Source organism: Notamacropus eugenii, chromosome 2, assembly GCF_028372415.1.
Source record: "Notamacropus eugenii isolate mMacEug1 chromosome 2, mMacEug1.pri_v2, whole genome shotgun sequence".
Lineage (NCBI taxonomy): Eukaryota > Metazoa > Chordata > Mammalia > Diprotodontia > Macropodidae > Notamacropus > Notamacropus eugenii.
In genome coordinates, this window is record NC_092873.1 from 314,411,228 (window position 1) to 314,424,368 (window position 13,141).

The following is a 13,141-nucleotide window of genomic DNA, read 5'->3' on the forward strand; positions in this document are numbered from 1 at the left end:
TCAGATGTGTTAGTGGTAATCATACAAATCTTGGATCTAACCAAGAATTTATCCACTTAGTGGGTAAAGAATAATGTACTAGCACCAAGGTAAAATTAACTTTAAAAGAACTTCAATAACTTTTATAGGCAGACATATGCCAAGATATAAAATGCTACTCAGAATCAGACTGCCAGCACTGGAAGGGGCCTTAGACATCCTGATTTTACAGGTTGAGGAAAATTATATCCATACACATTAATAGTACAGTTAAGATTAGAGGCCCTTTATCCCAGGTGAAATGTTACTAGATCTAGAGTCAATCAGCCTTTGTTTCAGCCTTAAAATGTCAGAGCTGGACTAAGTGACCTTTTAAGATTTTAAAATCCCATGACCCTCTCAGTTCAATCCTCTTTCTCCATCAGTGTCTTCCATGATCTTCTATCAATGTACCCTTTTCCTAATGCTACACACCTTAGCTTTACCCCACAGAAAGGTTATTATTTTGTGAAAATTACGCAAAAATCAGATCTTGATTCGTAGAGCTGGAAGGGCTCAGCTCTAAATCATAGTTTGAGGTAGCTAGATGACACAGTGGATAGAACACTGGCCGTGGAGTCAAGAGGACCTGAATTATGGCCTCACACATTTACTAGCTGTGTGACCCTGGGCAACTAAGTCAACCCCACTTGCCTCCACACCAAAAAGTTTTTAAAAATAGAAAGAAATAAATCACATAGTCCAACCTCATTTTTCAAGGAGGAAATTGAGGCCCAGAGAGAACTGATTGATCTAAAATCCACACAGCACTAAGTTTCAAAACCATAACTTTTGACTCCATTTTCAACATTTTGATTAAGGCATACCATTTGGCATCTTAGTTTCATCTCTGACCCCAACACCTCTATATATTCTTCCCTTTGATTTTCCTCTTTCCCCACCTCTCTACCTTATCTATCTGTCTTGCAACATTCTACTAAAGAAACCTTCTAAAGGCTTTAGTGGCTTCCTGCTCACTCTAGAAGAAAGGTTCTTAAGATTTTTTTTTTCATCTATCATGGACCCTTTTAGCATTCTGAAGCCATGGAATCCTCTCAATAATTTTTCAGAAAATCATGTTGAAAGAAATGCTAAATTTCGGTTAAAGAAAAATAAAGATGCAATCTTTTTGTCCATTCAAGTTTACAGACCATGTGAAATCAATTTACAGACTCCTTAGGGCTCTGTAAGTCCCAGGTTAGGAACTTCTGCTCTAGAACAAAATGCAAATTGCTTTTGATCTTTAAAGTAACCTAGCTTCAGCCTACTTTTCTAGCCTACTTTCACAGGGCTTATTCTCATACACTCAATGGTCCAGTCAAAATTGTCTGCTTACTACTCAGATATGGCATGTCATTTATCTCCATGACTACACACAGGCTATCTGTCTTCTATGCCTGGAATTCTCATCTTCCTCATCTCTACCTCTTGAAATTCTGAGTATCCTTAAAAGTTCAGTTGAAGTGTTACCTCCTATGCAAGGTTTTTCCTGATTCACTCAGTAGTGCACTGACCCAACCCACCCTAGCTATTTAGCCACTATTTTGTAATTGTTTATCTGTACATGTTTCCTCCAGGAGAACCTAAGCTCCTTTAGGCTGCGGTTTCATTCCTGTCTTTGAGTATCCAGCATACTGTGTGGCAATAGCGGACACTTAATAAAAACTCATTAGATTTTACTTGCATCCCCTCTTCCCACTTTGAATTCCTTCCTCTTTCATCTTCTTGCTGTTAATGGCCTTTCATATTCCTGGATATATATATACACACTCTGTTCTCAGTGCTCCCACAGGAGACTCTCTCTGCAGCTAACTTACCCTAAGGGCTGATGAGGGAGATAAGCAACTTGGCTCCCAAAATTGCTACCCTGGCCATTTTCACTTGTGCCCCACATCTGTTACTTTTCAGCTTTAGAGACCTGAAATGGCACACAGTAAAGCAGGTGCTTTCAGACTCTGATTTGGGTCTGAGATGGGTAATGGGTCAAAAGGGAAAATACACAAAGCTATTAGGGATCCATGTTAATTCTATCAAGTATTTCTCCGAACTCTGAATTGCCATTGGAATTTTTAAAAATACCTCTGGGGTATTTTGTCTTTATATAAATCTTTGTCTTTATATAAAAAGTCAAAAGTTATAGGGTGCTAAATTTAATGGCCAAGTAGATAATAACAAAAAATTTAGCTATGAGGTTTATTTTTCTCCTGTAATTATTAAAACTGGCTAAAGGGGTAGGAAACAGATTCTTCAAGGAAACAAACTCCATTAATGCTTTGGGCAATGGCATTAATAAAATGAGTAGTTTGCAAAATGACTGTGTATGGTTTTCTCTAGGGAAAAAAAATACACAATAGTCCCTTTGCAACATGGCTACCTACCATTTCTACCACTGCTAAAAAGACTATAGTAAGATTTCTGTTTGTTTCATTTTTCTTATGGTTTTTCCCTTTGGTTCTAATTCTTCTTTACAACATGACTAATGTGGAAATATCTTTAACATAATTGTATGTGTAGCCTATATCAGACTGCATGCCATCTTGGGAAGAGAGGGCAAAAATATTTAGAACTCAATATCTTATAGAAGTGAATGCTGACAAGTAAAAATAAATAAATTAAAATTTTTTTTAAAAGACTATAGTGGAGGGAGTCTAAGTTTGAACATGAGCAACTTGGATTCTAGCTACACATTTTTCCACCATATAGCTATGTGACCACTAAATAATTCAAAATAAAAGTACTTTGAAAAGTCCTACACAGATAACATGGCATTTCAACAAAATGTATATATTTATAAATGTAGTTATTCTTTGCAAAAATGGTGTCTACTAACTGCAAAATAACTCAAATAGAAATCCAAAGTAGCAGATTTACATTTGCTGTTCAAGAAATCTAAGTGAGTTTTAATACATAAGTAGAAAATAGAAGCTGCTGACCAGTGTGCAAAGATGTTGGAGACATGAATGCAAAACTAAACCACCAATTTTGAGGATAATAAGTTGGTGTTGTAGTCTGGCAAATCTAAGTGTAAGTCCCTCCCATGATATAAACTAGCAAAGCAATCAGGGGAAAGTCAACTAACCTCTCACTGAACTAGGCAACTAAAACTATAAGTTGCTGAGAAGGTGTCAACCTGAATTAGTGGAGAGGCTTTTCTCATTTGTGATTCCTTATATTAATGAAATCACAGGGTTTGGTCCCTGTCTGGCGTAGGTTTGAAACAGTCAGAAGAGCTGGATAATTATTTACCCTAGGAAAGTCAGATGAAGACAAAATGTAAACCCATGTGTTCAAGTATGGCATTATGGAGTGTAGGCACAGAAGCCAAAAGAACACCTTCAACATTGACTTCCTTAAAGTGTGCCATTTATCATCACCATCATAGTAACTCAAACCTCAGTTCCCAAAGCAGGTATACACTTGTTTGAAACACCTAGCACAGGATGACATAACTGTTGGTAGAAGTCAGTCCCTGGGTAAACAAGTTGGTTTTTTTGGTTTTTTTCCCACCAAAGACAGAAAAAGCATTGCAGAGAGGGTTACAGGTCCAAAACACTTTTTAGGTGTGCTTTTTAAGACTTCTTCTACTGTCTGTAACATCATATGTGATGTATTACCTCTGGTCTTTGGACCAGAGGGATGTCTTTTGGTGCAGTGTGTATGTATCACTTCTCCAAGTGACTGGTACTACATTCCATAGGTACACCATAGGTAAACATGAAAAACCTGGCTGAAAAGGATTCCTTGTGTTCCAAATCAATTTACGCATCATATATTATCAAAGGTTAAGACACAATTAAACCTTACATGGAATTCCTCAACAATTTGCAGAGGAAGATTCAGCATACCAGATTTGGAGAATGATGGCCTGTAGAGTTTACATAGGAGATTCTGAGTTGCCATTTTCTTAAGGTTGGGCTGCTGAGTAACTATGTTCCATGTTCCACTAGGTCCATCCCTCCCTTCTTATCATACTCCTCAATTCCTTAACTCAGCCCATGCTGTAATTTTCTGGGAAGGATGAGGTACAGTGTCTGTTATCCCTGGCTGAAAGATCTAGACTATTTGTAGACTTTTCCCCCAGAGCAGATCAGCATTATAGCCAGGGAAGTAGTGTATAAAAGATATTTCTTGATAGGCAACTACGTGGAAAGATGAAAATAGCTCAATATCCAGATGAAAATAAGCCTGTTCAGGGTTCTTTCTTCAAATTAGTTTTAGGACTCTCAGTTTTGTGTGTGCTTCCTTCCTTTAGGCCCCATGGGCCTTTCCAACTTATCAACCCCTTAGTGGCAGCTGTGAGAGAATCTGCATGTATCCAGACCAGTACCTGCTTCCAGCCTGGAATCTATCAGCAAAGGCAAAGAATAAAGATGACATATAAAATCACATAGGGATATAGACCAAGATGAGTTTCTAGGGTTAGCTGTGCAATAATGCGGCCATGTAACCAACATTGCCATCCTGACCCCGAGACTCTTCAAGAGCCACACATGAGGGCTACTTAGGGAAAACAGACAACCAGTAACAACCAGCAAATGAACTGGTTTCCCTGTAGAGGTGTTATATCATGCAAGGCACGAAGGGACCAAGGTGATTATTTGATGAGCTTCTCAGATATAGCAACCTATATAAACAGGAAGAAGCAATTGCCACTTCTCAAAGCAGCTTTATTCCCCTACCCCACCCCCAGTTTGAAGGAGATAAAAATACTTTATGGGTATTTAATTCATTTTCACTCTAAATATCTGACCTTAGGAAATCAAATAACAAGGTCATCATCACATCCTAGATTTATTACAACTGACCTGCAGGCAAAAAGGATAGAGCTATTACATAAACACTTTGATTCCATGATATATCTTAAATAGAGAAGTAATTCAAACCAGAATACAGGATAAAATATTCCAAAGCTCTGAGAAGCAGATATGTTACTAAGATCCATTTTACAGACAAATAAGGCAATATCCCTGCACATTAGCTTTTTGATAATTTTTATACATTTTTCTATGGTACAAGAAAAAAAAAAATAACCAGAGCTCACAATGTACAGTTCTTACACTATTTTCACAGTCCGTGAACACTGTATACCCTTTTTTTAAAAAATAAAGATACACTGTAATAAACTCCTTGCCCTTAATAGTTTATAATAATCTATGATGAATACACTAATAAATTGCCTCTTATAAGATCATCCACACAAGAGAATGGTCAGACTAGCTCCTGGACAGTCAGAATTGCTTTCATCTCCATTAGAAAAATAGCAAAGTGACCACGTGCTGAACCAGACAAGAAGAAGTTGACAACAGAGAAGAAAACTCCCCTCAGTAGAGATGCAGGAAAGGGCAATGGCTTAAATGCAGTGGTAGGAAGGCATATATCCTGTCACTTCTCATGTCTCTGACAAGTAGACATAATGACCAAATAGGAAGAACATTTTTAAATTCTGAAATTACAGGCATGTAACTTCCAATAGCACCATTCTTTCTTTATTATTCTATTTTCTAATATTAATATCCATCACAAGCCCTGGGAGGAGAATGAGCAATTGCTGCCATGATTCGGTTCTGTGATGGTATCCCTTACAGACCCAACCATGTCTAATACATACTCTAGCATGCCTCTAACCATGCACAATAATTGTGGCTACACACAGTCTAACTTTTAGTGTCCCAGGATACAAAGAGAAGGTACACAGCTGATACTCAGAGGGGCTGGCTGATACCTGTTAGCACAAGGCAGGAGACTTAAATGACTTTCTAACACTTTCTGTCTTTGGACCTTTCTTATCCACCAAGAATTTCAATTCTAGAAAGCCATTTCAAATTGGTTTGTGGCCAAATTTATTTCTAGTAGAAAAAAGAGATTCTTTTATCACACTATCCAGTGTGCCATTCTTCCTAACCTCTATAATGTTAAAATATATCACAAGATATATTTGGAGCTAAAGGTCATTGTTATGGAAGTTTGGGGTGAATAAAAAAATTCACACATAATGAAAGGTTCAATTAGCAGATTAAGCAAATGATAATATAGTAACCATAGGTAGCCACATGAAGTGAACATTTTAGGAACTAAAGTTCTGGAACAGGGATGACTAAAAGCAAATCCTGTGCTGTTTGTAGGAAACAAACTTCTACCTAATTAATCAAAGAAATTTATTCCTCTACTCTCTCACTGCTTTATGTCTAGAAAAGTATCAGGCCTAGGGCAAGGGAGAGTCAGAACTGGAGTCACTCTAAGTCGCCTGGGAGAAGACCTTAGGGTTACAATAAAATGTTAAACTTTGTCCTTTGCACTGTTTTCTCTTCATTTAGTCCTGGGGGGCTTGTGGTAGGTGGAGCATCATTTTGGCAGCACACTGAATTCTAATAAATCAAAGATTCTTAGGGTCAGCACCTTCTATGACAAGTGGCAAACTCCTGGGTCTTCCCAATGAAGAAAAGTTGTATTGGGAAAGGAGAAAAAGAACACATTCTGTCCTGTCTCAGGGTTTTAATGTTAGTCTCTTTCAACGCAACATTTTTTTGGTAAAGACAGTCACTCTAATTTAATATATTTCATTTGAACAGGAAATTCAGTTGAGCACACTGACCCAGAACATACACGGTGACTGTAAAGCAACAGAACATCAAATCAGTAAATCTATTGCACTTAGTGAAGAAAGTAAACTCCTCCTTTGTCGTTCAACTTCAGAAGGCGCTGTGTGTCTCACTGGTCTCGCCAGTTCTTCTCATTCAGTCCTACATCTCTACATTCGCACATGGCACACTTATGTTGCCTCCTTCTTAAAACATTTGGGAATTTGAGAACACCATTCTAGTAGCTGCATCTCCAAGTTTTGAGTCTAGAAATGAATTTAAAATGCAATCCAATCACTGTCAACAGATCAATTATACTGACTTCCACATATCATGAATATGCTCATCACAAAAGGGCAGGATGAGGTCTCTCTGACCAGCACTAACACTGTGTGATCAATCAGGTATTATAGGGATGCACTTTCTATGTGACAAGAGTATACAGACATGATGGAAACGAACACCAATCTTATTGCACATGGTGTTTGGGCAAGCAATAAAAACACTGTGATGGATGAAAATTCTTTACATCTTGTTTCCTCTCAGCCCTTTTTCTAGAGTTTGACGTAGCAGCAATATCAATCAACATACATGGGAGAGGTGGGAGTTGCTGGCATTTGATCCAGGATTTTACAAACGTAGCATGCAACCTCCACTGCGCGCTCTTCGTACATCAAAATAAAGGGATGTTTCTAAAAGGCAATAAAAAAATTCAAGAATTAATACTTTTGGCTAGGACAATTCAGCACTTTTTATATTTTAACACAACCCAAAAGTACAGGATAGTGTACACATTCAGAATGGTAATAAAAGCAAAATTTTAATGTCTAGTGCCAACTCTGGCACCATTATTTCAAGCAAGGAAAGAAGCTGCCCTCTGCTGGTAACTAATCATCACAATGAAAAAGAGCCAGACCACGTTAAGGGGGAACATCTATCCTTTCTCACTCAAAAGTGGTTAGGCAACATACCGAGGCACCAAAGGAAGTTTTCTGAAAGAAGATTTTCCAATGTTCTGTTGTGGGGGAGCAGGCTTTCCCAAAAGGAGTCCCCTTTGCAGCAATGGTTGGCTTTCTCTAAAACCACTCCATAAAAAAAATGATCAACTTAGCAGGATGTATCAGCAACTTATCAGGATCTTGCTATCCTTGTGATATTTCATCCAGATGTTAAAGCTTTGACTCAAGTAATTTCTTTCCATTTCTAATGTGGCAATGACTCTCCTTCATTGCTTTTCTATATTGTCTTTTGAATTAATACCAGGGAGAAATATGACTCAACCCTGACATGTTTAAAATACTAAGGCTGGTTTTTCAATGTCTTATTGCTGATTTTACCTAGTACTTCCTCCTGTCCATATTTTCATGTGACTGAATGTGATGGAACATAGACACAGCTTCCTAATAAAAGCTGAACAAATGGCAGAAACAGTATAGCTACTTACATATTCAAACTCCCTATAATTTGAAGTTTCCACATCTGTAAAACACTGGTTCTTTAGCCCTAAATATGTGATCCTCTGATACATATGCTGATACATATATATGCTGTATTTAAATATAAAAGTTCTTTTAATGAATGAATAAAAAAAAATTATATGAGCCTTTGACTACTGTTTCTTGGGGGTAGTGGTGGGGGTGAAGTTCCAAAGGATGTTTAAATCTACCCTATGCCTTATAAATGTGAGCAACTATTACCTACAACTGTAGGTTGTAAGTAATGACACAAAATTCAAAAGAGACAAATCAATATTCCCATGAATCTTAATGTTATAGCCTAGTCAATCTGGATAGTTTTCCTGAATTCCTTTTCTTCACTAACAAATAGGTAGAGTTGACTGACAGGCATTTGTCGCCATAAGAACAGGGAGACATTGACAGACATTTTATATGTATACCAGTGCCTCCCCCTTACAGATGTTGTATTTTCATATTTTTCATATTCTAATACTCTCTTGGTTTTTGTGCAGGCAAACTTGTGTGCATGCGTGTAAACGAAGAGACAAGAGTTAGCTAGGGAATGGAAAGGGGGAACCTCCCAAGCAGTAGTTTCCATCTAGACACCTACACCTTTCAGAGTGCTCAATATCTGACAAAGTGATCACAAAGACAGGTTGTTCCTTAAAGTAAACATCAGAATTCAGAAGCATAATTCTAATTCTATGCTACAGCCAAAATTTTCTGCAGAAATGCATTTTTGAAACTCATATAGAAAAACTTTAAAATACAAAAAGTTCTCTTTATACATACCTTTTTATGACTATATTCTAATGTGTCAAACTGTACTCCCCAAACACGTTATCAGTTATAAGAGAGACCTATATTCTTGCAAACCAAACTACCCATAAGTCCTAAAGTCTCACACTCACCAGAAGTTCTTTATACTTTGGCCTTTTGGATTCATCCTTTGTAAGGCTAAAACAATATAAAAATAGGATTGTTAAAATGGAGAGACACTACTATGTTCTTCTTTTCTTAAATGCAATAAACTAACCTTCTTGGACAGAATATCTCCTTTTGGAACAAATATAAAACCAACAAAAATGAAACTCAAGACCTTATCTTGTGATTCATGATCAGGATTTATATTATCTCCTCAAAATAACCTTCCACTTCACTTTTTTTAAATTGCCAGTATAACAGGTACTTTGGTGAGATTAAGACCCAAATCAGTAGTACAGGTGAATTCAGCCTTTACTGAGGAAAACTCCTGGGGGCAACTTACTAATAGTGAGGGCAATAAAGAGTCCATGGCTAATGTCACAGCTACTAAATGCCAGAGGTGGAGAGGTGGAGATTTAGATCTCCTGACTACTAACCCAGTGGCTTTTCCACTATTGTTAAAGTGAATCTTTGGCTCTTCCTTAGACACAACATACTAGATTATTTATTTTTCTGAGAATTATTCTGGAAATTTCTTAAAGAGCTAGTGACTATCCGGCACCTTGATCCTATAGGGCAGGAGCTCTTAAACTTTACTGTATAATGAACCCTTTAGACAGTCTGGTGAAGTTTACAGACCCCTTTTCTCAGAACGATGTTTTTAAATTAATCAAATCTGATACAAAGGACTGCAAAGGAAATCAAAGATTTAATATTTTTCTCATTCAAGTCCCTGGACTCAGGTTAAAAACCTTGTTATAAGGGGTGGGGACAAAAGTTAGAAAAGCCTCTTTCTTTCATTCATCTTTAAGCATGAAGCTCTGCTGCTAAAGCTCTTTGAATTTCTGGATACCTTCAGGTGGGTGAAAGATAACCACATTCATTATGCTATTAAGAAAGTATTTTCTCTTTAAAAAATAAAATTCAATTTCTTTAGAGGCACCATAGAGCACTACAAAGTCTGCTGCATTTGGAATTGTAAGACTTGGATTTGAATTCTAAGCTCTGTCACTACTACCTATTTGACTTTTGACATGTAACATCATCTCTTTAGACCTCAGTATTCTTATCTGTAAAACAAGAGGATTGGGATAGGTGATTTGTATTCTTTCTAACTGTAAATCTGTGACTCCAGGACTCTTATCATGTAGTGGGCTGGGAGCAGGGAGGGAGAAATGTTTTCACATAGAGGACAGTGTTCAAAGTAGGAAGATACCTTAGATATGATCTCATCTTATAGATGAGGAAACTGGCTCAGACAGTATAAGTAACTTGTCCAAGTCCCACAGGCAGCCAGAAGGGCACAGATTGGAACCTGGATTTTATTACTCCAAATCCAGTATCTTTTCCACTATCACTTTATTTTCCTGATACTTAGAGTTTCCTTCTAACATTAAAAAAAAGGTATATATGATAAAATGATAACTACTACAAAAAGCACAATAAAGCAAGCATGAAAGATGCTGAGAGAGGAAAGAGGACAAAAATTTAAAAAACAAAACAAAACTTCTTCTAGCAGGTAAACTAAGATTAAAGGCAATAATCCATATTGTGTCCAAAAGAATCAATAAAACACTCTTTTTTCTATAGAAAGCTCATTTATACAAGGGATGGTTCTGGGAGTGAGTGAGGAAAAGATCAGGAAATATCTGTGTGTAAAAAAATAAAAGGACTTATTAAACTTTAAAGGAATAAGCAAAGATTCCTCTACTTCTTAGAAATATAAATATAGAAAGATCCTGTGGATTGAATGAAGAACTCCTATAGTGTTTTTCAAGCCCTTCTCCACTAAGGAGATCCCTCTGAAGAAGACAACACTCATTTAGGTGTTTAGACTCTGGAATGTATGCTTCAACAACTACCACCTATTATTTATTATTATTTTATTTATTAAACAATTACTATTTATTCCTTATAAATTATAGACTTAAAAAGGGGTAAGATCTAAGGAAAGTAAAAAGCAACCTCCTTTTTTATTAAAGAGAGTGAATAAAGTTCATGCATCTGTATGACCCTGGGTAAAGTCATTTGAAGTTTCTATGCCTCTGTTTTCTAACTTGTTAATAAATTAAGGAACTGGAGTAAACAAGTCCTTTTCCCGTTATAATTTTCTGTAACTGAATGAAGGCATACAAAATTACATGTGACAGGACAGACCTGACTCTGATACACACATTTATGGTATGAGACTGGTAAAATTTACCTTCTCTAAGTAGCAGTTTCCTAACCTTTAAAATAGTTAACATTTATTCAGCGCTTTAGGATTTGCAAAGTGCTTTACACGTATGATGTTCATAAAACCCTAGGAGGCAGATGCTATTGTTATCCCCATTTTACAGGTGAGAAAACTGAGGCTGAGAATGGTCAAGTGACTTGCTCAGGGTCACACGGCCAGTAAGTGTCTGAGGTTAAATTTGAACTCAGGTAAGTCTAGTAAGCATTATATTCATTAAGTCCTACAAAGTGGCCACTAACAGCTACTTCACCAGGAGCTGAAGATCAAATGAACATTGGTAAACCGGATTGAGACCATAATGTATGTATATATTTACATGTGTGTATGCATGCATTCATACATACACGTATACATGCACATTAAGTATTATTTATACAATAAAAATATTTCAGCACCTTTTGTAGGAAGGATTAAAATCAGTAAGAAATTTATTGCAACTTCTGGGATAATGTAAATACCAAGTCAATAAATGAATAATATTTTGTTTTTACTCTGTGTTGTTAAGGTCAGAGTAACAACAGTATAATACAATCCTGACAACATTAAACTCTAACAGTGTTTAATGAAGCTGTGAATCTGGATCTCAGGAAGTAGCAGATCTACTTGTAGCTCAGACTTATTCTTTGAAGTAGCAAGGATCAAATATTCAGAGGGAGAAGGAACCTTGGAGACACTGTAGTCCAATCCCCTCATTTTATAGGTGAGGAAACTGAGGCCCATAGAGCGACTTGCCCAAGGTCACACAAGTAATAAATTACAAAGTTGAGATTTGAATCCAAATTCTTTATTTTAAACTCAGTGCTCTTTTCCCTGTATCGTACCTGCTTGCAGGGAGTCCAAACCTGCTTCAAGAGTCCTAACATAGAAATGCTCAGAAAATCAAAAGAATGCCTAGAATTAGCTAACCTTTACCCTGTATATCACCCAAATCTCTTGGTCTAGTTCTAGGGCAGTAGAAAATTTTCCTCTCACAGCAGCTGCTGGCTATTCCACTGCTCCCTAAGTATATGTAACATTAGATTAAACACTGAGGAGGTTTAAAAAAAAAAAAAAAAGATAAAATCCTTTAATGAGAGTTAAGATATATCATATCTGACTAACAGGTAATAATTTAAGTTAGTCAAATGAGTGCTGCAGAACAGTATTTCCAAATATTCTCTTTCAAGATTTAAAAAAATCCAATATATCAAATATATTGATTTAAAATACATTATGCAATTGCACCTTTGTATTCCCGGTGCCTTGCACATAGGGGCTAGACCTGTTATTTAATTCACACAGAGAACTCCAAAGTGGGGAAACCTTTTTTAGCCAATGCAGGCCTTCTCTGCAGTTTTAGAGAGCTGTTTAAAAAGCTAAAGGTTAAGTGACTTGCACAGGGTCACAGAGCTGAAATGTGTCACAGGTTGAAGCTGAATCTAATTCTTCCTGGCTCAATGGCTAAAGTGTTCTATTCCCTTGGTTATGGTCTCTTGCACACAGGGTTTATTAAATGCCTATTGAATTAATCAATTAATGGATTTATGGACCTCTTGCAGTGATGCTACAAGCCCCCAGTACTCTGTGGTCCCCTCAGCTTGGAAACTACTTATGCTGGTTCCTGAAAGATAGGTAAGGGTTGGATAAGTAGAGGGGAATGGAAAGGATGTTCTAGTCACAAGGAAAAAGCAGGAGCAAACATATGCAATGACTAATAAATTTGTCATATTCAAGGGACAGTGAGAAGCAGAACCTGTATGGAAAAGAAAGTAATCTTTTTATTCATTCACTAATTTAACCAACGTGTGTTAATCATCTACTATGTACAGAGCACTGTGCTAGACAATGGAAGAGATTCAAAAGTCCCTGTCCTCATGGAGTTTATAATTTAGGAGAGAGATAAGACACATACTTAAGACAATTATAATATGAATTAAATAAGCGCACTA

At 36.8% G+C, this 13,141-nt stretch overlaps 1 protein-coding gene across 8 annotated transcripts in view; it reads right to left on the bottom strand.

Annotated features, from left to right (window-relative positions):
- The window catches only part of MAP2K4 (mitogen-activated protein kinase kinase 4), a 202,584-nt gene that overhangs the window by 39,877 nt on the left and 149,566 nt on the right, over positions 1-13,141 (bottom strand). For 4 of the 8 annotated variants that reach the window (XM_072645058.1, XM_072645057.1, XM_072645064.1 and 1 more), the window contains 2 exons: positions 8,965-9,010; positions 7,188-7,288 (listed from right to left, as the gene is read on the bottom strand). In XM_072645058.1, the coding sequence (XP_072501159.1) occupies positions 7,188-7,288; positions 8,965-9,010 (147 nt within the window). Of the gene's footprint in view, positions 1-4,790; positions 7,289-8,964; positions 9,011-13,141 lie in introns of those variants that run through there. The other 4 variants (XM_072645059.1, XM_072645061.1, XM_072645060.1 and 1 more) reach the window with 2 other exon arrangements.